Below are 25,264 nucleotides of genomic sequence, written 5' to 3'. Positions count from 1 at the left end.
TCCCCGGCTGTGATTTCACTCTGTAAGAGCTGCAGGTAGAGCACGTGGGGGATGCTCAGGAGTCGATCCTTCCATAGGAAGAAAACACTGTGGGAAGAAAGGACGACCAGTCAACACCCGTGCCTAGCATATTATAAAGGTTTGAGTGGTTTGAGATTAGCGGCTCTCTAGGTCCCTTTATTCTGTCTGTCTGCGTTATTATAAGGCAGAAGAAGAATTACATGTATCTCGTATAGAGGAGATTTCTCTACACAGGTCTGCTTTTCTGGATAGCAGCAGTCCTTGCATAGGTTGGAAGCAACTTTGACTAATGTTAAGTTAACTGTTTTAAGTACTTACTTCTTTCTCTCAGCCCCTGCCCAAAGCTGCGGTAGACATGAATCAGTGCCCAAAACAAAACAGATTTTATTGCAACAGAAATGCAAGAGCCGGTTATGAAAGCAGCTTCCAGAGTGTAAGAATTCCCTTTGCCCCACTCTGTTATCACCTGCAGGAGAATGGAGACATACAACAATCAACACCTGACACAAAACCCTGAAGCCATAAAATGCAATCAAGTACTAGATTTCTGAAAGAAGTCACAAGATAGCAATTGTGGGGAAAAAAACCTGGTCCCTTTTAAACTGTCTTACTTTCCTGCTTGCATGATTCCCTGGCTGCACACTGACTCGAGCTAAATGCATGCCCAGACTGAAAGTTGATCCTGAAGAGGCAGGGCGTGCCTGCTGCTGTCAATGATTCTAACAGGAGCTGCGACGAAGGGGTGTGCTCGGGAATGAGGCACCGTATTTTGGGCCCCAGCATCCAGTAATGAAGAGGAGGCCTCCAGCCTTGCTCCCCGCTATTGAGCAAGTAAGTTGGATGAATTACCGTGTAAAGCAGGTAGATGAGATAAGCTACTTCAGGTACATTCTGACTCAGAAAAATCCACACTAGAGGTTTCAGTTCTTTTAAAATCTGTAAAATAAGATGAGATATATACAGCTTTATAACTCGTTGCTATATACTCTATAAAGGCCATATAGTTGATTTTTTCAATAGCATTTCAAGTGCTGGCCTAGCTGGGTTCTCGTGTGTAACTTTGCTTTCCACTTGCCTTCTCTACCTACATTCTTTTAGCAGGAAATACGGTGTCTGTTTTCCACTGAGCTGGGCCAGGAGTGATGTTGGTGAAATCAGAACTGGTTGTTTCATGAGCACGTCCTGACAGCTTGTGTGATGTGACTGATGTCTGCATCCTCTCGAGCTGTGCCTTCTAATGCTTGCAGTACAACTCCCAGCTAGCTTAAATGGAGAAGCAGTTGACTCTTCTGAGTGGTAGTTAAGCTGATGTACGTTTTCTTTGGGCACACTTAGATTTTCTCTAACAAATTAATGTTTTCATAGCTGACAGACTGAAGGTGCTCTGTGACTTTTTTCTTCACCTTTGTTTCTACTACAGAGAAGTAAAGTCACTGAGAGCTAAAATGTGGGAGAAGCAAGAGGATTTAACTGTCAGAAAACCTTTGTTTCACAATTAACCTTGGAACCTGGGAAAGAAGAAACGATGGATTGCTTTCCAGAAGGTAGCAACTTTTAGCAGTCCTGTAGGACAGGTCTGAACAAACAAAACCACCTGATTCATGGGGAATGAAAGCAGTGACTGCGTCAATGCCGTGACACGATTTGAGGCATCTGACCAACCGCAGATTCCCCGCAAAACCAATACTGACCCTTCTGCAATGGTCAATATAGGAACCTCTAGAAAAGCATTAAGGGAACTGTCCCTCCCCTAAGGGAGCTTGTCTGTTCTCTATTGTCTGTTCTCAACACCTCTACTATTGTCTCTACTGTGGTACTGCATAGTGCTCCTCCTCGGTTAAGACCGAAAGGGAAAGGAAAACAAACGCTGAGAAACAAGAGGAGGGGGAAAGAGAGAATTAGTAATTAACAGGAGAAAAGAGGGAAAATAAATCATGGAGATAGGAAAAATAAATCCAGTAAAGTAAATGGGAGAGCATGTATATAAATAGAAGCAAAATAATTAATAATCCTTGGTGAAATGGTGTGTGCATCAACCCAGCAATAAGGGAGCATGAGGTTTAGCTGGGCTTTCAGGTTCTGCAGTTACCAGAAAGGACTGTGTACGAGGCGTTTCCAAGTTTTCCTTTCTATTATGCTTTCTGGTGGATTGTGTATGTCTCCATACCTTTCTTAATGTAACAACCTCATAGCAGGTGCAGTTTCTGAGAGCACCAAACAAGACAATGACATGTGTTTCTCTACTGCTCTGTCACCTCAAGAAGCTCATTGGGAAAAACTTGTCTGAACAGGGTAAGGGAAAGAAATTACTGTTGTCACCCGTCTGTCCAAATGTCTATGTGCTCCAGCCTACGACAGAATCATTTTTACCTTGGGAGCAAAGCTCCCAGACTCATGAAATGTATCCACCTTTCATCAGTTCCTGTTGCCCTGCAGTGCTGACACTGAAATGCAGCACTATTTTTTTTTCATTGATTTTATAGTTCCTATTTCTTAGTTAGACAAGAAGTCAGTAATGTACCTAGACAGGGTAAAAATAGCTTTTGAGTAGTTCTAATGTACAATTTTGAGCAAAGGGCAAGAATGTGCACTTATCCCTAGGACATCTATTATTACTGGTTGAACTATTAAGAAACACGTTTGCTGTTGATGAAAGCATAAGGAGTATCACGTGTGGTAAAACATGAGGCCATCCAACTGAAGTGCCTTTTCGTTCTCTTGAAAGCAGCAGTGCCTCTGGTAACGCCTAAAGGCAAATCAAGAACACGCAAAGAACTGGTAATCTGTGAAGGGCACCTGGTGAGATCAACTTTGTTTCTGATGGTGGGGGGAACAGTAGCTGAAAGGTTTACACTTTCCATCCTAGCAGGAAGAGAGACACAGTTGTGATTACCCCCTTCTTTCCACACCTGATACAACTGAACTGAGAGCAAAGATCCGGGGCCTCACAAAGGTACAGAAGGAGCTCCTAGGAGGAAACCAAGCTGTTTGATATCCCCACCTGTATTCCTGAGTGTCACCCTCACAGTTAGTCCTGTCTCCATGCTTCCCTGCTGGATAGCTGTTAGTGGCCACGACACTCCAAAGTGCATGAGAAAGATGGTTCTGTGCAACTGTTCACCTAGAGTTACTGAAGTATTTTAAAAGCACAGTGCTTGGTGCTAGCTCCATTTTTGGCAAGGAAAGCAATCAAAACACTTGGAAAGCTGTATTTCAGTTGTCAGGAATTTGTCTGGATGGCTAAAGCAAACACCCAAGGAGCCTAAAAAAACCAACAAACCCAAAAACCCCCTAAACCCCTTCCTGGTTATAAAAGACTAACATATCTGATGCACTTTGGCCCTGATTCTGCAATCGTTCCTGGAACAGAACTCTCAGGATTTCAGAGGAAGTTCCATCTGACTGACATGAAAAACTGCATTTCAAGTTCACAAATCCTTATGTTGACCTGAAAACTGTCACTCACCTCTAAAGAAGCTGCCCCCGTAAAGGGCCACTCATCTTTCTGGTGTGGTTGCCTAAGTCTATAAGGCCTATGCAGTCTCACCATGTCTGTACCGTAATTTGGAGGACTGTTGCCAGTTTCACCTAGCCTTGTCAGAGAGGCAGAAATATTGAAGACACCGTGATGCTATAGGTTTCATTAAAGTAGGTGATCAAGGAAAGAATAAACAATGTCCCTCGGAAAGGAATAGCAACAGTGTGACGTTGTTTCATCCTGTACGCTCAGCTGAGAGACACAGATTTATAACAAACCTGCCTTCTTATAAATTTCTGGTTTCTGCTGGGATCCTTTCTGGCTCCCTTCCACTTAGCAGTACTATGTAGAGTGGGATGGCTGTGACTGCCCAGCCTGTGATAACTGCTCAGGGTGAGAACTTGTGGTCTCAGAAACTGACCAGCCTCGCTAGGTCCACCGTTAGCTTCACACTTACTGCGATGATGCTAATGGTCACCTTCAGGCAGGCCCAAAGAACCCCTGCTGCGGAGATGACGTTATGTAGAAGGGTGATCTCATGCAGGCTTATCAGCAGAATACATAAGCAGAGCTGAAAGAGAAGAGGCAAAGACTTGGTAAAATGATTAGCTTGAGACCATACAGCCCACCAAATATTTGACCCAAACACTCAGTAAGCTGGGCACAGGTCTAAGGGCTGACATTGTTCCTCAGAATCCGACAGCACGAAACGGGACACGAGGACAGATGCACTTCCCTGTGTGCCATACTAGCAACAAGAACAGGGAAGGCAGTAGGATGTGCTCCAGACGAAGCACAAGGTAACACAGGGTAACACAACGAAGGGCAGCGTACAGAGTACAAGCTCTTTCTCAACAGATCTTGGGTTCACTTCACTTATCTGTAACTTCAGTTGCTGTCTCACCCCGATTGCCCTGCTAGGTCAGGCTCCCCTCTCCCATCCCAGCGTTGCTTTCTCAAACATACAGACAGCTAGGGTGGCTGGAAAGCTAGAGGCTGTAGGCTGAGATGTTGTGCGGTGATAGCCTTTCTTAGTTTAGGAGGCCACGCTGCGTTGGAGCTTCTGCGTGCGATTGTTTTTACGGACAAACTTTCCCAAAATAAGTTTCGGTTCTCCTTTTGGGCAGGACGATGATAAAACAGATATTGATTCATTTTTATGGACTTGATCTTTCGAGGTCCCTTCCAACCCCTAACATCCTGTGGTTCCCTACAGCAAACATGTGGAGAGATGACCATTATTAAGCTAATTTACCTAAAAGGTAAGCTAGAGGCAGGATTGCTCCAGGAAGGTAACGGCTCAGCTGGTCTAAGATATTCTCAATAGGAGGGAAAAAAGGGAACCCAGGGGGAGAGAGTTCTATACCTGTGCCTGAAGATCAAAGGTCAGCATGGAAAAGCAGAGGTTCAGCATGAAGTACTGGGACTGCAGGCTTTCCAGAGCCCCACCCACTCGAAAGGCCATCATGCTTTGACTCTGAATGAGGATGATGGCACAGATCACATCGAAGGAGCCGACCAAGAGGATCAGAATGAAGCGGGCCTGATGGGAGAGAGAAATAAGGATGAGACTGGCCATGCCAACGCAGGGAGAGTCTTTAACCTTACATCTTCTAACTGGAAACGAAAGAAAAAAGGAGCGAGGAGAACCGAGCTGCCCGTTAATAGCATTTTAACTGACAACAGGACAGGTGGCGGTTTGCTGCGCTGTTAAGTGTCAAAGATCAGGCCGTGATTTTTGCCGTTTGTTGCAACCACTTGGTAATAACTGTAAACACGCATGGGCTGCTCTGGTTTACGTCACTCTTGACGTAGTAGTTTTACAACTGTTAAGGGAAACATAACCGTTGCCCTGCCTGTAATATCGTGATGACTTTTAGCAAGGTTTTGTTTGAGGTTTTATCAGACAGTTTGAAGAAACAGCTTTCTTTGGTAGGGACTGGCGCTGAGCTTCCTGTACGGCATAAACCAACTGGTAAAAATCCTCCCCATTGACTGCAGTGGGGACAGCGGGTTATTCTGAATGCTGCACTTAACTAAATTTTGGAAAACATTGGTTTTGTCTTAGTTGTACCCACAACTTTGCTGGCATTCACTCTACATGTCTGCTGTTTTAAAGGTGGCTGAAGTGGCAAAACGTCCTTCATAACTGCACTGATGTGAGAATATTTGTACTGGTATGGCTTATTCTGGCTCAGAAATTTTGCACGGGAAGCAGGAGTTACAGTAATCCAAGTTACTTTTGTAGTAGTTAAAAAAAAAAAAAAAGTCCTTAATAGTACATCTTCTACCCCAGGCTTTACTTTGAGGTGGTTGTTTAGTACATACACTGATGACTAAGATCATACCTTGAAGTAATTTGCGGCTCTGATGCCTGTTCCTTATTGACCCTAACAACCCAGTTTGCTGTAGATAAGTATGTTTAACTAAATATACAATTGATACGTAAATGGAATAGGCAAATTCTGCTTTGCTGCATCTTCCTAGCTTGGTTGCCTTCTCTTTTGTCAAAGAATAATCTGTGGATGACTCCACAGCAGGGAATCTCCTTCTCACGTTTGTTATAAACGTGTGACCACAAAAGGGACGGACTCGGAGAAGCACGGCGAGCGGAAGTCTAACTACAAATCTCGGTAACACATCGAATACAATCCTTGTATTAAACTTTATTGCGACAGAATGCAAACAAGCTAACCTGGAATGGCAGTACCTCCCCTAGTATCTTTTTGTCTCCTTGCAGCAGGTTACTGTAACCCTCATAAAAACACACGGCTGCGTTTATGGAGCAGTGGGACTAAGGGCTATGTCCCTGCATCTAGACTTGGGATTCCAGTTCTGTTCAAAGCTTAGATTTACGTGCCTTTAGGCCAGTCGTCTTACAGACAGAAATCTGAAGCAGAGTAGGTGAAGTGAAGGATATCTTCTGCAGTAACCCTGTGTGAGTAAATTCTTTGATATTTATGTTACTTTCAGATACGGCCGTAAAGCAAACCCATAGAACAGCTCAGAGAGATTTGCAATCCTGAAGGTGCCCGTTCTGTTATTCAATGGTAGGAATAACCCATCCTGATGTTTCCCTGCTATCACTGCCCTTATCACAGATGCTTTTCTAACATTTTCAAATCCACGATGTGGAGAGAAGCAAAGTTAATTAAAAAACCAGGAAACTAACCAGGAGTTTCGGCTTCTGCTCAGCAGAGAGAACCGTGAAGTTGACCACGGAACGAAACATCACTAGCAAGATGGAAAGAACAAAGACGATGAGCTCCTGGCGATTCTCCTGCAGGATTCCTCTCGTCACGTAGTACACACAGAACACTGGGAAGGAGAAGGAAAGGTCAGTCACCAGGTGAACACCACAGGCTGCGGTTTTTCTATAGGGTTGATCCAGATGACAGCATGGAAGCATCAAGACCACGTAACTCAGGCTCCTCAGCCAAGAGCATATCTTTGTTCTTACCAAGGAGCCCCAATCAGCTATTTAGGAGTACTCTCCCCTGTGTTTAGCGTGCAAGAAATGGAATAATTTGTTAGCTTTTTAAATTACTTGTGAAGTAACACTCTGAAAATGGCAACACATCAGCTATCCAAATGCACTGGCAGCTGCCCCGTGTTGTTCTATTAATACTGTATTGGGCGTTATGTTGAATAGCTTATTGGAATTAAGTGAAACAACACCATTTTCATTAAAGAACTGAAATTACATCATCTTCCCAGTGAGAGCAATTCAAGTGACTAAGCAGCAATTTACTACTCGTACACACACCTCTGCAGCATGGCTGATGTGGTTCTGACCGCTACGACTGGCTTGTGTGTGGAACGGACCTGGGGCAGACTGGATTCCTCAGTTTATTTTTGTGGTGGAAATTTTGAAACACCCCACCCTGCAAACTATAGTCCAGAACCGGTTGGGGAAAAGTTCTTTGTTTTTATGAAATACATCAAGACCCACCACCCTTAACGCCACAGTTAGCTGTCACTGTTGAACTCAATGCTGTTTTGACAAAGCTTAAATAAGGAAAAGGCTTTCCTTTCATAAACCCAGGAATCAGTGCTTTGTTCTTACCTAAGATGCAAACACTAGTTAATTCTTACCACAGACAAGGTAACAATAGACTTCTTTTCCCAGAGGGCTACTTCCTGGATTCTGCACAGCAAATAATCTGGTTTTGCTGGGCTGGGACGTGGGGACAGCGTGTCACAGAAGTTTTCAAAGTAACATAATAACTTCAGTCTCTCTAAACAAACATCCTAGTGCATGAACTTCCTTTTTCACTTTTATTAACAGTGATTGAGAGGACTGAAAATGACTGGCAAACTGCACAGTGAATCATGCAATGTTTTGGCATCCTTCATGACCTCAGGAAGACCTGGAAGATTTAAGATGGTATTTCCTTGTTTTGCAAATTCAGCTGCTAAATGAGAAGTCTGTACAAATAACTTGGAAACAAACTTCTTCCTGAGCATTAAGATTTTTGCAGATAGCACACACGCATTTCTGAAATGAAGGACATCCCCTTCGTTTTGGTAAGTGAGCGTTTTTCAACAAAGTAAATCCCAAACCCTCTTTTAAAGTACGCATCTGTAGTGGTAAATCCAAGAGATTGTTACAGCCAGGGCATCAATTTTTCTTTAAAGAACTATTATCAGTTCTGTCTGTCTTTGTTGACCCTAAAGAAAACATGGGTTTGGCACATTTATGGAGGTCAGCGTACACATCTTACAGTCTCACGGCATGCCAATCATCGTGTTACCGTGTTCCTTGAATGACGTTATCTTTACTGATCAGTCTGTTGAAAAAACAACTTTTGTTTACATTAAAACTCTGAAATCAGAAGTAACGTGTTAAAAACACAGCATTTTCCCCAATTTAAACCAGAGGCTGGCGAGAGGCACGCGCTTCTTCCCGTGTGCGTGTGTTGCAGCATCGAATACTAATTAGTACCAACAGAAGGCAGGAGGGGGAAAAACAGATCAGCAAGCTTGCTGTCGGCTTCCCCGTTTATAACATCATGGGACTCGTTTGGTTTGTTATGAACGTTCTTCGTTTTTCTCCAAAGCACAAACCAGCGGCTGCAAACAAAACCAGCGTGACAGCTCGGAGCCCTGACCGTCTGTTCTGACATCGCCATTTTTGTTGGTGTGCTGAGTCCTGTGGGAAAGCTGCTCATCAAACCGGAGTTTTGGAGTAAAAGTATTGTTTGTATGTGTCGAATTACAGAATCTGGAACAAACCCATTGTCTTTGTTCCCTCTGGGTGAAACCATGACAGCGGGAAAGCAATGACTGCTTATGATGAGCATGTCCTTCCCATACACAAGGTGTTAGGCCCACAGAGTCGAGTCTTTTCTACGCTGTTTTGGCCAGCGAGCCAACAGCCAAGAGCTGCTAAAGCCACTGAAGAGGACTAAAATACTTAGTTGTACTTATTTTCATGTTAAGTTTCATTTCTGTTTAATACAACTGGACTCAGGAATACGAACATAAGTTTCTACTGAAGCTCCCGTTGGAAATAGCCAAGGAAGTCTGGATTTTGCTGCCAGCAGGACAAAAATGATTAGACAAAAGAAAGAGAGCTTTAAAAAAATGACGTCCTTATTTTCTTTTATTAGAATACTTCCGGTGAAGCAACATCCTTGCAGGAACTTCACACAGAGAGATGACTTAGCATTTTCTTGTTTCAGGTCAAACTCTGTACGTTTGGTTTCCTGCAATGTAAGAAGGTGCCTTGAAACCAGCTACAGCTCAGGTACCAGCACGGCTGGTGGCAGGAGATGTGCGTGCTAGGACAAGCCTTGGGGCATGGACGCCTCTGAATCCCCCTGCGTGTTACAGCAGAGCCGTTCGGCTGGGAGATGGTGAGCTCGCCGGGGCACAGCTGAACGCTCAGAACGCCTCACACAACGCGGCAGCTGCTGAAAGCAAAGTCGTTGCCACATCCGCCTCACGGAACACCAGTAAGAAGGCCAATTACAGCAACACTTCCTAAAACCCCAATCTTTTTTTCACGCTGTTCAGACATGAATATATTTTTGGATGACACCGTTATCTATTGCCGATCCTTTCCCTAAAGTACCACTGGGAAAACCAACCGTGGCAAAAGCATCTAGCTTGTTAGTGCTAAACTAGCAGAAGATTCTACGTGTAACCAGGCCAAACGGAGTGAAGTAAGAGACTTCAGTTGATGCTTAGCTACTACCTTGGGAAAAACTGTATTTGTTTTAAAATACAAATGGTATGTTCTTACCAACTCCAACTAACTGAATGAGAGAAATGGTGAAATCTTCCTCCGTTTGTCGAACGAGGGTCTCTATGGTTAGCCCTATTACACTTAGCAGAGACAAAATAGTGACACAGAAGTAGATCTTCACGGGAAAGGATAGCTCTGAACATGGTTTTATCTGTAACGGAAGAAAATTTGTAAACACGTAATGCAGTATAAACTAGTTGCTGCTCCTAAGAGACAGATTAAATTAAAGCAAGTCGGCTAAATGACACAAGCACAGGGTTTTTCCTGGAAAAAGAGAAACTCTCTACAATTGAACTGAAACTCCAAAACTGCTGGGGAAGGGAGAAGTCTAACTTCATTTGGCAATTAATTTCTGCTTCATGCCCACAGCCTGCCTTCTACTGTTCTCCGTGCCCCACAAGGCCCGCGGCGTTACAACTTCACCTCCAGGAACCCGCGTACACGCCTATCCAAACAGCAAGTGCCTTTTTTTTTTTTTTTTTTTTTTTTTTTTTTTTCCCCAGGATCCCGTTATCAAGACTTTTTATTTCAGAAAACTGTAAAGAAGAGTTCGCTGTCCCGAGCAACGCGCGTTGGTTTGAGCGAGAGAGGTTTTCCCCGCTGGTCCCAGTCACGGCTACACGGTGGGGACGGACAAACTGCACCGCGCCGGCAGAAACCGCTTCACTCCCCCCGTGCTGTGGGCAGTAAGGGTGGGGCTGGAGTCGCCCGGGGTCAGGCCTTTACCGGGAACAGCAGAACCGCCGCCCGGGGGGGGGGGTGGGGGTGTAAGCGGGGCACGGGGGTACTCACGGGGCCGCAGGGCGTGGGGATGAGCTGCCGGTGCCGGGGGGTGAGGTTCGGCAGAGGGGGGGCCGCGGCGCCGCTGGAGGGGGAGACAAGGGGGCAACCGTCACCCGCACCGCCCCCCCCCCCCAACCGGGGCGGCCGCCGCTGACGGCTTCCCGCCCTCCCGCGCGGGTCGTACCAAGCGGGGGGCGGGGGGACAGGCCCACGCCCCTCCCCGCCCACCCCCACCACCCCCCGGTAACGAGGCGGGGGAGCACAGAGAACCACCCCCGCCTGAGCGCTTGGTTCCGCCCGGTCTCTCTCCCTCCCCGATGGCGCGAAGCGCTGCGGGTTCCCGCCGCTACCTGTCGTCGACGCTCTCCATGGCCGCTCCGGCGCCGTCCCCCTCCGGTAACGGTACCTACATGGCTACAGCGGCCGCGCGCGGGTTCCGGGCGGCGCCCGCACTTCCGGGGCAGGCCGGGACGTCATTTCCCCGTGGCGGGCGGGAAGAGCCGCCGGAGGGTGGCGGGGCCGCGGCCCCCCCCCCCCCCGCTCCCCGCCCTCCGCCGCCTTCCCCTCGGCCTCTGGGGTTGCCCCTGGCCCTGCCGAGCGCCCGCCGCTCTCCTCGGGCGGAGGGGCCGTGTCAGCCGCAGCGACAGAGGAGGGCGGCCCGGTGGTTGCCGCCCGGCCGGCCTTGAGCGAAGCGCCTGAAGGCCCCTGTAACCCCCTTTTCTTTTGTCTTCGGGTTTTTTATTTTTACTATTTCTCTTTTGTTTGTTTTTTTTTTTCCTCGTAAAATGGCTTCCCGCCGTGAGGGGGAAACAAGCGGCTGCTGTGCCAAAGGGGCGCAGGCCCAGGCCCGTCCCCGCGGAGCCGCCTCCGTCCCCCGCGGGCGAGGCGCTTTGCCCGCCCGGGGGCCGCTGCCGGAGCAGAGCTGGCTCCCGGGGGCGGCGAGGCGGGGCGAAGCCGCTCTGCCCACCCCGCCCCGGCAGCTGCTCCGGGCGGCGGCCGCTGGGCCCCGTCGGCACCTCCCGCTCGGCCCGCGGGGGCGGTGCACGGCGCGGTGGTTCCGCCTCCCCTGCCCGAGGCGGCGGGGCCCGGCGAGCGGGGGCGGCACCGGACGGCTGCTCTCCGCTCCGGTGGTGGCCCGGGAAGCCGAAGCTCGGTTTGACCGGGAGCCCCCAGGTGCTGGCTGTGAGGGGCTCTCGGGAGGGAGAAATGAGTGGCTGGGCTCGGCTGGGGTAGGGGGAGAGCCAAAGCCCCGCTCTCCGGAGGGGCTCAGCGCGTAGGTGCCGGCCGGGCTGCGGCATCCCCTAAGGGGGAGATGTCTGGGCTGCGCCCTGCTGCAACGCTGGTGCTCGCTGAAAAGTCCTTGAGCCGGAAAGTCGGGTCAAAAAAAGGACGTGGTACGGCAGTGCTGCCTTGAAGGTCTCTGAATTTCGATGGGGAAGGCAGAGCTGCTGTCGCCTCTCCTGCGTTTGGGATGCTCGGTCAGCTCCGAGGTGCTGCGGGGCACGGAAAAACACGTGCTGGGTTTGCCTGCGTGGTAGCTGGTGCTGAATGAGAGGAGGGAGGATTTGGGCACTGGGTGACTAGAAGAACAGCTGAAACGCGAGGAAGTATTAAGCTATTTCAGTCTTTTAGCATCTCCCTCTCTGTAGGGGAAGTAGTTTTGCGATTGTGTTTACGGTCCGTGTTTATAAACATCTTGGATGCTGTCGTTATAATTTAGTGAAACAGTGTTAATATTTACAGCTTGCTCGGGATGCTGGATGCGTTGTGTTGGAAGCAATGTTTGTGTGGCCTCTTTGCTTCGTAGTAGATCAAGAGATACAGACACCGAGCCTCTGGTTTTTTTTTTCATGATCAGATCAGCCTTAGTTTGTCTAACACTTGCAGTATTTTTGAGCTTTCATTTTTGTGCAAGGTGTCAGGCTGCCTTAATGGAGTTCTTTGTGGATGTTGTCAAAAGAAGGCATCTGTCTTTGTATACAGGTACTAGCAAGTGGTCAGAGAAACTATAGCGATGGGTTTTTGTCCTCACTCTTAGATATGGTGGTCATTCCAAAGCCTGGAGCACTTCTAGTCTTGGGCAAGTGAATGTAGTGAGAAACTGTCGGTGTCATACAGGTAGTGGTGATTGTCAGAACCTGCATAGCATTTAAGAAATAATCAGAGCTTCTGACCAAAAGGTTTGAGGTGAGCTGCATCACAAAAGAATTTTAGATTAAATCTGTTGGAGTACCTGATAGATGCTTACCAATGAATATATTTCAGTCATAAATATTTAGTGTGCTCTGTGGAAGAACCATGAAGGACTGTGCGTAACCGGGGTTGCAATAGATAGTTAAAAAACACAGAATCTGTAGTGCTGGAAATGCTATGCTTTATTTTAATGATAAATTGTGTCTTGGTATGGTATATGTATTTCTTAAAAGACACTATATTTTCTCTCTCATGTGATTGCTTTGTCTCTTGTTGCTGTGTTATCTTTAAATAATTTTATTCTTTTGGTTCTAAGGAAGGACTCTGGTTGCATTGGACTGTGGCTTTTTTATTTTTGACAATTTCTTAAAAATTAGGGTTAAAACTGCCGTTTCTTATGAAAAGAAAGTTTAAATGAATACTATAATGAGGATTTTTGACACACGCCAGTGATAATGCCATTGAAACAATTTAACATCCAAGTTGGTTTTATCCCTTCCTTTTGGGTTTTTATCCCATGTGGCTCTGAAAGAACTCTTAATTTTCTGCCTTTATGCTTACTTTTAAAGTCGAGCAGTGATGTTGGGTGAAGACAGCTCAGCGGCAGCCCTTGTCTGTAGCTCTGTTGCAGAAAACCTCAGTGAGGGCCAGGCGTGAGGAGTGTGTCCGGGCCCTGATACAGCCCTGCTGAGCGCCGGCCACTGGATTTTCACCAGCTGCCTCTGCAGTTTTGGAGGAAGGGGGATCTGACCCAGACCTCCCCTTCACCAGAGAAGGAAAACTGATTTTTACTCCCTTTTAATTGTGCTAGAAAATTGTACTGCTGTAAAACCTTATGTGAGGTCAATTTCTTGGGTTTTTTTTCTCTCTTTTGTTCACTTGACTTCAGCGTGGGAGTTACCGTTTATTTGGAAAACGCTTCTTGTGAAACAGCTAATGCAAAAATGCAGGGGCGGGGTGTGCTCTTGCTTGCTTGCGTTGCTTCTGCATTTTATTTTTTGCAAAACTTGGTGTTTATTTTCTTCTGAGACCTGCAGAAAACAATCCGTGTAGACAAGCTGCTTTCACAGTGATGAGGTTGAACTGTACGGGCGTGAAGTAAGTGTAGAGGATGTGTACTAGTCCTGGTGTGGATTAAGTGACCTTTTCCCTGCAGCCTTAAAACTTCGGGGAGGAGCAGTTTCCCTGGTTTGCTCTGTCACACGCCCCCAACATTTGTTGTAGTTGCAGTGAGCAAAGGGGGTGCTGGTTATTTCAGCAGCTGTGAGCTGGTGCCACTTCAAACTGCTCGTTAAGCTGTGACACCGTTCCCACAAAAGCTGCCGTTTCTATAGGTCCATGTGGGCTGCCTGGCAGCAGAACCGTGTGGGTGCCCGTGGAGGCTACTGCATGCAGTAGGAAACAGCATAAGCAATTTAGTGATCAAACCAAGTATGACTGCTTGGTTGGAAACTGAGGGGAGACTAATATTTTTTTATTAAAACTAGATGCTTAAAAGCATAAGCAGATAATGTCTTCATTTATTTTCTTCACTCTTAAAAGTCTTCTCGGAAAAGCTTTTTCTCTGCTCCAGTTTTAAGTTTGAAATGAACGTATTTCTGATTTTAACTGCTCTTGAGTGGAAATGGAAAAGGAGTTTGAATGCAGGTGGTCTTATGAGTATGATGTCTTAAAGCTGAAGAAATTGGGGAGTTGTGGAATTGGTAATTGGCTACTGCTTGTAAGTCAGAATGTGTTTGAGACTCTCAAAGCTTATACTCCTTTATTTTTCCAGCTTTAATACAACACTTTTATTGCCAAGGTAGTTAAAAGAAGATACAAGGAAGAGTGTAAAATGCGCTGCATGCTGTTTGTTCTTTTGAGCTGGAAGGCTGAATGTTTGTGTGTAATCCAAGATAAACAGTCTACCAACCACTGCCACGTTTTCATCTATTGGTAAACATCAGCTGCTGGTTGGTCTTGAGGGAGGAAGACTGAATTAGGTCCAGATGGAGAACTCTTTCAGCCCACTTAAGACTTTCCAGCTGATTTAAGACAGCAGGTCAGTAATTTAGGGGAGTAGTTTTGTTCTTCTTTGCTGTTCTGCTTCCTGCCATGTATGGAATCAGTGATATCAAATATGATATCGCAGTGCTGCTGAGGTGGGAGTTCTGTTGTGCTTAACTGCTTCTGGTTTTAATTGAGGAGCATGAACAGAAAAAGTATTAACAACGTTGTAATAACTAACCATTGTGAATGCAGAGCGGTGGTTTTTTAAGACGTGAAAAAGGAGGAGGAGTCAAGAATCCATTTTTCTTGGCAAATCCTCTTAAAGAATGTGTATCTTCCTTCAAAGTTTGGTCTTAAACTGGGTTACAGAAGTATCTGCTTTAATGCGAGCGTGTCAGAGGGTCTTGTCCCTCAGCGTGCCGCTGGCACGATTTCCCGGTAAAACGGAGAGAGCCAAGTGGTGGATGGGGATGGAAACCTTCTGTACGGGGCTGTAACAACAGGCGTAGAGAACATGAGGAATGGAAAATTTCAGTGTGGAGTAGCTGCTGTTAGGATATTGGAACTGGCACGATATATTTAACTCTTCAGGACCGCCTTGTGGTTTATTTTGAGATGCCACGTTGGACATTCAAAAAGCAGGAGGAAGCGGTGTATCCCGTTCACACGCTAACAGAAGCAGGGCGGGTGCCGTAGCTCTTGTTACGACTCTTGTACTTTTGCTTGCCGTGATTATTTCTTGTGCTGCCATTGTTTGGTGCACTGTAGTGTTATGACCTCATTCCAGACAGCTTTTCCAAGATGTCCGGTGATTAACTTCCCCCACAATAATTACTTATCAACGGTCTGAGGTTCACCATCTTGACTACCCAGCAGATGTGCTGCTGGATAAGAGCATTTCAAGTGTAATTTCCCCTGGTCTTTGTTCACTGAGGAGCAAGAGAGGTCCTGTCCATCGTTCCGTTCTCGTCTGATTCATCCTATTTTCTGTGGCTCATAAAACACAGGCTGCAAAATAGAAAGCCATAAATCCGATGGTGTGTTTTAATGTTGCAGAGAAGCTGCTCAGGTGCAATTTCTTTCTTTCTTAATACAGACTTTGAATCCGTTAGCATTATGATGCTCACTAACGTTATCTGACTTGAGAAGAACAAAGGTCAGGGTGTGTTTTCGTTGCTCTCTATACTCTTCTACCATAACTTGCCTCAAGTCATGTAACATGAAAAGGAGAAAGGTCTAGTCGCAGAGGATTTAATGCCTTTTTCGATCAGACCTTTTAAAAAGGCTTTAAGAATTATTGGAAGTGCTACTATTGAATCGCACGCTGTAGCAGTACTGCATGGCAAAATAAGTGAGGTTGTGTTGTTTAATTAAATAGAGAACGAGTCTGTTTGGGAAGCTCTTGGACATGGCCTCCTACTTTGTTCAACTAGATCTCGTATTGACCAGGATAACTGTGTTTGTGATTACTGGGGGTTATAGTCCTTGATTATTGATTGCTCACTTTGACTCGAGCTGATAACAAGTTAATTAGTACTAAGAGTTCTGACTCCAGACCAGATTTTCTGGGTTGTGAAGATTTTCCTGTTGAGTGGTTATACGAAGACCTTAGACTGAGATCAAAGAAACTGTAGAATCCTGAAGAGGAGTTAATTGTGACTGAAAAGGCTGTGTTGACATGCTTTAGAGGAGAAAACTTAAAAACACGTGAAGTCTTTTCTGTGTGCACGCGCGTGCTGTTTCAGAATTAAAAAAAAATCTCATTTAGATTAAGCTCTTAGTGCTTAATCTTGGTACCCTGATATTGGGAGTGCAAAACTGAGTCTGAAAGCTGAGCTACAGCTGTCTTTTTATCTTACACAAACTGCGGGTGAAATGTGGTGTCTTTGCTGCGTTAGGGATTTAAAATGTTACATTCAGAGCTACATCTTTTTTCCTTCTTTCTCTTTTTTTCATTCTTAGGCAGGAAAAATGGAGCAGACCACATGAAGAAGCACGTGAAGTGTATTTTTACGCAAGATGTTCTTTGGAGGACCGAGTACGCTGCTTCAGGCCTCGGGAGATGAAAGGCTAATCACGTGATGTTTTTGTTTCGTCAGAGTGCTGTTCGGTGCTAAGTCAATGTTGGTTTGTATTAAGGACCAATATTAATTTCTTAATGTCAGCATGTCGGCTGTGACAAGTGCTCAGACACCGGAGGAACCGAATCCTCCCTCCGTTGAAGAAAAGCCAAAGGGAAAATCCCTGTTTCATTGGGGTTGGCTCTTTGCTAACAGGAGTGAAAAGTTTGTCATTGCTAGGAGTGACAGCGTGCCGGAGGAGAACGTTCTGAAGATAACCATCACGGAGACTACGGTCATTGAGTCGGACTTGGGCATCTGGAATTCTCATGCTCTCATCTACCTCACTTTGTGGTTTTTCTTCAGCTTTTGCACTCTTTTTCTTAACAAATACATTCTTTCGTTACTGGAAGGAGAGCCCAGCATGCTAGGTAACCCTACCTTTCTTTACACTTCAGTTCCAGTAAGGTATTTGACAATGCCAGATACTCCTATGTAAAGCTGAGGGACACGATGGTTCAACTGAAGTGAAAAAGACCTAGTTGGGAGGCGTGGGGGTGGATCTTGGGGCTGGCCACTCAGGAGTTGTGATCTTGGCCTATAAAAGGGCTTCTGACACTGTCCTTTCCTCCGCTTGCTGAAGGATGGTGTGAAACTTTGCTCATACAGGAGCTGTAAGATGGTGTTTGAGAACTAAAAGCTGGAAAGAAAAATGTAATATTTTGTTTTCTGTGTTGGAGGGTAGTGTGGGCTTTTAAAAAAAATAAGATCTTGAGTCAGTTGTTGATAGTCTCCAGAGCTGTTACGATTTTGTTTGTGTGTAGAAGTGCAAAAGTTGCCTTTGTGTGATCTCTGCTATACAATGGGCTGCTCGTTCCTTTTATTTTGTTTTTTTAAGGGGGGAACAAGGAGCACTTTATCTGTAAACCAGATTTTAAGGTGTATGCCACCTATCTTTTATTCTGCTGCCTTGCTGGCAGATGTAGAAGTCAAGGGCTTTTGTGAGAATTTATAACACCTAGACAGTTGTTGCCATATTTTTTAACTGCTAAAAGTGCTACATGTAAGTTTGCCTAAGAAATTTTCTTATGTTGCTCGATTCATCATGTTCTCATCATCTTCTGATTTATTTTTTTTTCCTCTCATCTTTCTTTAGGTGCTGTTCAAATGCTTTCAACCACCTTCATTGGCTGTATAAAAATGTTTGTCCCATGCTGCTTGTATCAGCACAAAACACGCATCTCTTACCCACCCAATTTCATCATGATAATGCTGTTTGTTGGATTAATGAGGTAAATGGTTAAATATTTCCTAGAGGTCTATCTGGTCGCTTCGCTGCGTTCTTCTGAACGGAAGCTGTATTTCCATGGCTCTCTTCTTTTTAATTCTTGATTGCAAAGTGTTTGGAGTACTCACCTTTTCCCCCCACCCCCAAAAAATGACAGGATAGTTTTATTTTTAGTTCCTATTGCTAAATGCTACGTTCCTTTTTCTAGATGTAAATTTTTTTGGCTAGCTTGGCTTCCCATCACATTTAGCTTCTGTCACAACACACTTCTCTTTCCAATTACGTTCTTGCTGTTCTCTTCTGAGGCTGTTTGTGTAGTGTACAAGTATTTACTACAATGTTGCTTTGTTCCCTCACCTTTTCCAGTAATTTGCCTCAAAAGCAATACAGCCTATTAACATTTATCTTTTTAAAAGTAAATATTTGCGGTGTGCTGGGATAGTATCAGTGCGTGTTCCAGGAGACAATAAGAATATATGATTTGGTTCCTCTACGCTGCAAAAGTGCTGAAGGATAACAGGATTCAAATTAATGCAGAGTAGCTTTATCCTAACACCCTGGTGTTTCATTTCACCGTTTGAAATACGGGAAATGTGTAGCGTACCTGACTGACGCTGAAGACGGGTAACTGCAAATGACAGCATTTCCTTGGTGGATTACTGTTTGTCAGAAGAATTTTATGAACTTTTTCAGCTGAGTCTACCGACTACTTTAGCTTACAGCCCTGCTATCTGGAGCTTGGTTCGAAGCACTAAAATTAAACTTGACGTTTTCTGGAAGTCCGCTGTACATCCCTAGAGATTGCAGAGTTGCCCGAGGGTGCCTTCCTTTGTGCTAAATAAACAATAGTGTGTAAGCCAAAGCAGAAAGAAGGCGATCTGACCCATTCCAGCTCGCAGGTGCTGTGGAGTAAAGGCGTGCAGCTGATCCCTTGCTGCAGTCCAGTCAACCCTGAACTCGATCGCCAGCGGCACCTCTCCATCGTCTTCGTTACTGCAGCTCAAAGTTGCAAACCTAGAGAAATTATAATGCAGCCCTTTTCTATGCTAGGTGCTGAAGAGTAGCTCTTAAAGCATTATTTTAATTTCTGCCTAATTCCCTCTGTTCTTCTATGGCAGATTTGCAACAGTAGTCCTGGGGCTTGTCAGCTTGAAGAACGTGGCGGTTTCGTTTGCAGAAACTGTGAAGAGCTCTGCGCCTATTTTTACTGTTATCATGTCTCGGATGATATTAGGAGAGTACACTGGTAAGTGCTTCCCTGTTGAAATGTGATTATTTTTTTCTGATGTTTTGGTGGTTTTTTTAATAATGCTGACAGTTAGTTGGCTGTGGATAAAGAGATTCCACTGAAATGGAGTCAATGCAGCTGGAAGAGTAATTGAACACAGTAAGCAGAGTACATAGAAAGTAAAAAAGGATTTATTTTAATGCAGCTATGGAAGGCCATCGTTGCTCTGAGGTTATTTTTCTGTCAAGAAAATATTATTACAGCCTTAAATAACTGAAGTTCAGTGTGTTCCTTCTTATGAGGACAGCTTGCTGCTCTGAATTTAACATTCTCGAGTTTCTTCACTGTGTTCACTCTGCGATTAAAACCAAAAAACCCCAAGCAACTGACCGCAATATAATTTCTTTGCGGTTCCGCTTGCGATTGCGTGCGATTTGCTCGAAGGGATTGTGCTTGTTACCAGCAAGTTGCTCTTTCTTTCAAGAGGAAGTTAAGGCGGAATCTGAACTTTCAAAACCTATAGTAGCTGATACATGTAATTGGAAGTACAGTAATTAAACTCTGATTTCAATTGTTCCTCTCATTTGCAGGATTGCTGGTCAATCTCTCTCTCATTCCAGTTATGGGTGGGCTGGCTCTGTGTACAGCTACTGAGATCAGTTTCAACATTCTAGGTTTCTCGGCAGCTTTATCTACTAATATCATGGACTGGTAAGGCATAAGGGTAGCTGCATGTGTGGAATGAAGGGATTTTGTTTATTGGCAGATGGAAGAAAATTGTTGCCTGTAGTTGCTTTTGCATGCTACATTTAAACGTTGGCAGTTGAAATTTATTTTTAAGAGAAGATACAGTTTCCCTATCGTGTCTGCTAGCATTAATGCAGTTAAAAACCTGTGCAACTCTGTTACTCTGGAGGAGTGAGACCAAACTCCTCTCTGCGCTTGCATGATGTGTGGGAAACAACTGTCTTTCTCATGGATTGATTTATTTGTCATAACTAAAATAACAAATAAACGATGTTGGGTTGGTTTGTGTTTCTTTTCCAGTTTGCAAAATGTATTTTCCAAAAAACTGCTCAGTGGAGATAAATACAGATTTTCGTAAGTATTGAAAATATTTCGGGTTTGATTATAGATGGAATTTGGGCTGCATAAGGAAACCGTGTATTTATGATTACATTGCACCAAGATATTTTTTTCTCAGACTGTTGACAGACAGCTTTCACATAATCCATTGTGTCAGGAAAAGAAATCTCCCCTATGCGCAGATCCCACAGCGGTAGGTCGGAGTTTCATAATTGGCTAAAGCTCTCAGCGTACCCAAAACGAGTCATCTTTTCCCAGAAAGAAGTCCTTATTCTGCAGTCGTAACACATCCCCTAACGTTACTAGGCATGCAGAAACGAACTTCAGAACTCACTCAATGTGTTACCTACAAAACACGAGCCAGGAGTAAAATATACCTATGGCCAGAGGTACGTGTTTTACCAGGAGAGAAAATGCTGGATTTGGTCTTGAAAACACGCGCCTTTTATCTCCAGTCGGTCTCGGCCAAGACAAAAAGCAAAACACCGTCTTTGCAAGAAGTTGCCGAATTTGTGGTCCCCAAAGCTCGGTCGATGGCTTTCGTTACTTTTCAGTATCTGTAAATCCAATAACGATGCAGATTTCTTCAGCTCTAAGAAAGAAGCTTTTAATCATTTTAGTTGTTGTTTTTTCTCCTGTGTAGAGCCCCGGAACTTCAGTTCTATACCAGTGCTGCTGCAGTGGTTATGCTTATTCCAGCCTGGATATTTTTCATGGTAATTTGAAATCACTAACACGGATTTATGTTTTCTTTTTGACTTGTGAGCAGAATGTGCAACTAAGGTTAATCTTTACTTTTCATTCTTCCCTTTTTTTTTTTTTTAAATCACCCTGGAATACACTTCATCTTATGTTTGCAAGAGATTGAGGGCAGTAAAAAAGAGAAAATTTTCAAAGAAATAATATAACATAGGCATGAATTGACAAGTGACTCAGCCTAAGTTTATCTCAGGATTTTTGAGATCAAATCAAACTTTGTCAAAGTGCATTTAAAGTTTTAGAGAAAGACTTGAAAACTGAATCTTAAATATTTGTTGACTTTTTGGCCATATTCAGTGGTGTGCAGGAATATTAACTCTCTGAAGGCAAAACTGAGATGAAGTAAGTATAATGTATCGGGTTAAATATGTGTCCTTCATCTTCCGGCATTTCATTGCCACGCATCAGCGTTCAGAAAGAAAATACCTCACAGGCAGGCTGAACACACTGGGGAGCTCGGTCAGATGAGAGCTGTTTATGTTCTTTTGGGGCGAAAATTTGAGGATCTAAATGTCCCTTATGTTTTAGGTTTTGTTTTGCTGAAGTTTAAATGTAAAACCATATCTGCTTATAAAAACAACGAGTTGGGTGGAAAATCACTTCTTGATTGGCTTATAAACTCAACTCTTAAAGTCCTCTTATTTTGTTGTTGTTTAGGATGTGCCTGTGATTGGGAAAAGTGGGAGGAGCTTCAGCTACAACCAAGATGTTGTCATACTTCTCTTGATAGATGGAGTCTTGTTCCACCTACAAAGCGTTACAGCCTATGCCTTGATGGGAAAAATTTCTCCTGTGACTTTCAGGTAAAACTGTATTCTCATGTCAAGAACATTTTCTAATTTTCTTTTTTTTTCTTGCCTAGTATGTCTGCTTGAGAACTAGGCAGTTAAGGGTATTGTGCAAAGAAATAAATGAGGTAAAGGCACGAATGCATCAAATTAAGAAGAAAACTTTTCACATCCGGATCACTGAAACTTTGTGGTTTGCTCGCCGGTGGCGCGAGGAGAGCAGCGTTTGACCCACGCTCCCGAGCTTGCGGCAGGCGCTCACGCGCGCTAGCAGGGGTGTTGTACTGGGGTTTGACACCGCTCCTTCCAGGTGGGTGGTGAGAGTGAATGGATTCACCGAACCCCCAGCCCCAGTGTTTAAGCTGCCGTTTGCCTCAGTGATGAGGTGATACCTGTGTCCATCTCGGTGCCGCACCGAACATGAGCATCAGCGCTGCGTTCCTTTCTTCTGAAGCACGACACGGTGTGTCAAGCTGTGTGTGTTGAACTCGGTGTGTTCTCTGAGGTCAGCCTCCACCGTTAGGCTGTTGCACAATTCTGGTTCAATAACAGGTCATCTGTCTGAGTAGCCCTGGGGCCTGTGGGACAACCCTGGTCCTACACTTGGAAGGCTTCTGCTGCTTTATGCTTTCAGGTGCCCCTGCTACAGTCTTGTGACAATTCACCGTTACACACATGCTTATTCTGAAGGTGTTAGTGTTTTCTACAAAACAGGACATAAAAGCATATATTCCTGTTTACGTGGATACAAAATCTCTTAACTGCTTGCTATAACGTTATTGGTGTGATTTAGATATTGATTCTTTTCAGGTTATAATCCTGTTTTACCTCAAGAGTTGCAGCGCACTCGCAAATGGCGGTTGTGTTGCTGGTGTTAGAGTTGTCTGGCTGTCTGTGTGAGCTACAAGTGAACCGCTAACGCTGTACTGCATACTTAAAAACAATGAAAACAAAAACCTGAGCTGAGTTACTCGTGCTAGCTCTAAGAGGAGTGTGAAGACAGGAGTGCCAATGTACAAACAATCTGGGGTTAGTACTAGCTTCAGGAAGAAGAGTGGAATCTGAGTTGGCGTTTAAAAGCGAGCAAAACGGAGAGGCCCTGCTGCATTCAAGCGTGGCTGTGGGGGGGATATGAGAAAGCTTTCTTTGGCCTTAATTTCTGTATTCCTTTCCAGTGTTGCTAGTACTGTGAAGCACGCGCTGTCAATCTGGCTAAGTATTATTGTGTTTGGTAACAAAATCACAAGCCTCTCAGCGATTGGGACTGTTCTAGTGACAATTGGAGTTCTGCTGTATAACAAGGCGAAGCAGCATCAGCAGGAGACTCTGCACAGCCTGGCAGCTGCAGCCCCATCATCCGCACAAAGTGCAGCTGAAGATTCTGAGCCGCTGATTTCCAAGGATTTGGAACAGTATGATTAATACGGCCATTTATTCTTCCAACCTAGAGTGGCTCAAAGGAACTCTTCCTTTAAGTGGTTGTTGCTTCAGCTCTTGATGCTGATTCGGTTCCTTTGAGTTCATGGCAGGTCAAGCCTGGGACTTGAAGCAGAGAGACAACAAGGGGAAGAATCCAGCGAGCCTTGATTTACTGAGAAACTGATACACCAAACGGAGGACCCAGCGTCATGTAACGTGGTAAATGTGGGCTGTATTGTCTTTCTTGGACTGCAAGGAACGTACACGCCTGTATTAGAGGAAGAAGTTCAGTGTCTGGTGGGAAAACGACCCCATTCTCCCTCCCTGTGAAAATAATGTGAAAATATGGACCCGTCACTGCACTCTGCTCGCCTGCCGCGGGGTGGAATTGGGCCATAACTGAAACTCCCGGGTGTTGGTTACTCTGCAGCGCCTGCATCCTCATCGTCTGTGTGCGCTGCAGAGCTGGAGGAAGGAAGCCCCTCCTCTCTCCACACAAATGACTTACTCTGGGTTTAGTTGAAGCAAACTATGGAACTGAGTCCGTGCCCCAAGGCAGTGAGGAGCAGCTGTTTCTGACTACAAAGCTAGGAATGAAAAGTGATTTTCTTCCTACTAAAATCTAATGTGGAGATGCTGCATCCTGGTTGTGTATTGACAGTGCTGAAAGGCGAGCGTACACACTGTAGAATGTTGAATTAAATATGTGCAGTTGTTTAGAGGTAAAAACCACTGAAATTTTGGTGACAGAGGACACAGGATCTCTACGTTTCTAAAGGAACCATTTTCATTTCTTGCGTTTTATTATGTATTTCTGTTATGAGGAAATAAATTGATGATTTTTTTTAATTATTTCTAAGAGTGCAACAAAATGCTGCCTTTTAGAAACTCAGGGTTATAATTCTGACCTATGTGCAAAAGTATTTCTGTCATTTCTGATTATGTCAGTCTTGGAGGGATCTGTGACAGATGGAAGAGAGGTCACTAAAGGGAGGAATGTTAACCATAAACTGCGGCCAATCTTTATTTCTGCTGCTCTTAAGAAGTTTTCTTTTTTTAAAGAAATTCTGGTTTGTGGTAGATCAAAGATTAAAAGTTAACTTTCGTTTTAAAAAAAAATTCTTAAGTATTAATTAGTTTTGTCAAAAAAGCACACGTAGCTACAAAAACATTCAAATGGACTTTTTGGTAACAAAAATTACCAAGTGAAATGAGGTAATTTTTAATAATTGCCACTTTTCTGGAAGATTGTAGCACAGCACTAGAAGCATGGATGAAGTGGTCTTGGGTAAAAATAGTTTCGAACAGGGAGCTGCCAGTGGAGTTCCTGCAAAATTGAAGCTCGTGCTTCCGTTTCCACCCGTGAGGTGTTGTGTTGGCTTTGGTGAGCTGTTCCTGCGGGAAGCCAACCTGTGTCCCAGGAGGGTCTCTGGGAAGCAGCCTGTTTCAACAGCGTGTGTGTGTGTGTTGTCTTGCACTGACTCCAGGGCATTCCTTTATGGACTGGTTGCCCGGAGCATATGCCCTGAAGAACGGAGCGGGAGGGAAATGTCAGGTTTGTCCATCGTTGTACAGGTGATGTCTGTGTGGTTTTGTTTCTTTGGACTCCTGTCACTTTTATAAAAGCTGTGGACTATGGGGTGGAGCTCTGTGGGTTTCTCTGTTTCATGGGTTTTTTGGGTTTTGGGGGTTTTCTTGGTAGTTGTGCTTTCAAAAATCTCGGTGTATTTGGCAGAAAACAAAGTCTGGTTTCCATCATATTTCTGCTCATGTTGGAAGACAGGAGTAGAGGTGGCTTTTTGGCTGCCTAGCTCTGTTCTCATGTAAACCCCTTCAGCAACTGACAGAGCTTCATTTGAAAAGCCAGCAGGCTTTGGCCTTGCCCGTTGCTGGAAAACGTCTCGTGAACCAAACAGCTGGGA

At 44.8% G+C, this 25,264-nt stretch overlaps 2 protein-coding genes across 3 annotated transcripts; one reads left to right on the top strand and one right to left on the bottom strand.

Annotated features, from left to right (window-relative positions):
• Positions 1–11: 11 nt before the first annotated feature.
• LOC104346960 (uncharacterized) lies at positions 12–10,910 on the bottom strand. Of its 2 annotated transcripts, XM_086476138.1 has the most exons (9): positions 10,883–10,910; positions 10,542–10,614; positions 9,747–9,900; positions 6,672–6,817; positions 4,866–5,042; positions 3,957–4,070; positions 871–957; positions 340–487; positions 12–87 (listed from the first exon to the last, which is right to left on the bottom strand). In XM_086476138.1, the coding sequence occupies exons 1-9, from the start codon at positions 10,900–10,902 to the stop codon at positions 56–58; spliced, it is 951 nt and encodes a 316-aa protein (XP_086332264.1). In that variant the 5' UTR covers positions 10,903–10,910; the 3' UTR covers positions 12–55. The 2 variants fall into 2 exon arrangements, with proteins under 2 accessions (XP_086332264.1, XP_086332263.1); XM_086476137.1 differs by lacking the exon at positions 12–87 and having other exon boundaries at positions 447–957.
• A 5,959-nt stretch (positions 10,911–16,869) lies between these two features.
• On the top strand, positions 16,870–24,201 carry SLC35E2B (solute carrier family 35 member E2B). Its single transcript, XM_009957419.2, has 8 exons — positions 16,870–17,205; positions 17,931–18,066; positions 19,181–19,308; positions 19,881–20,001; positions 20,338–20,391; positions 21,020–21,092; positions 21,793–21,938; positions 23,099–24,201. Exons 1-8 carry the CDS (start codon positions 16,881–16,883, stop codon positions 23,343–23,345), a joined length of 1,230 nt encoding a protein of 409 aa, XP_009955721.1. The 5' UTR covers positions 16,870–16,880; the 3' UTR covers positions 23,346–24,201.
• The last annotated feature ends 1,063 nt before the right edge of the window (positions 24,202–25,264 follow it).

This window comes from Leptosomus discolor, chromosome 20, assembly GCF_034619465.1.
Source record: "Leptosomus discolor isolate bLepDis1 chromosome 20, bLepDis1.hap2, whole genome shotgun sequence".
Classification (NCBI taxonomy): Eukaryota; Metazoa; Chordata; class Aves; order Leptosomiformes; family Leptosomidae; genus Leptosomus; species Leptosomus discolor.
Note: the sequence above shows the minus strand (reverse complement) of the source record. Positions and strands in the feature narration are given on the sequence as shown.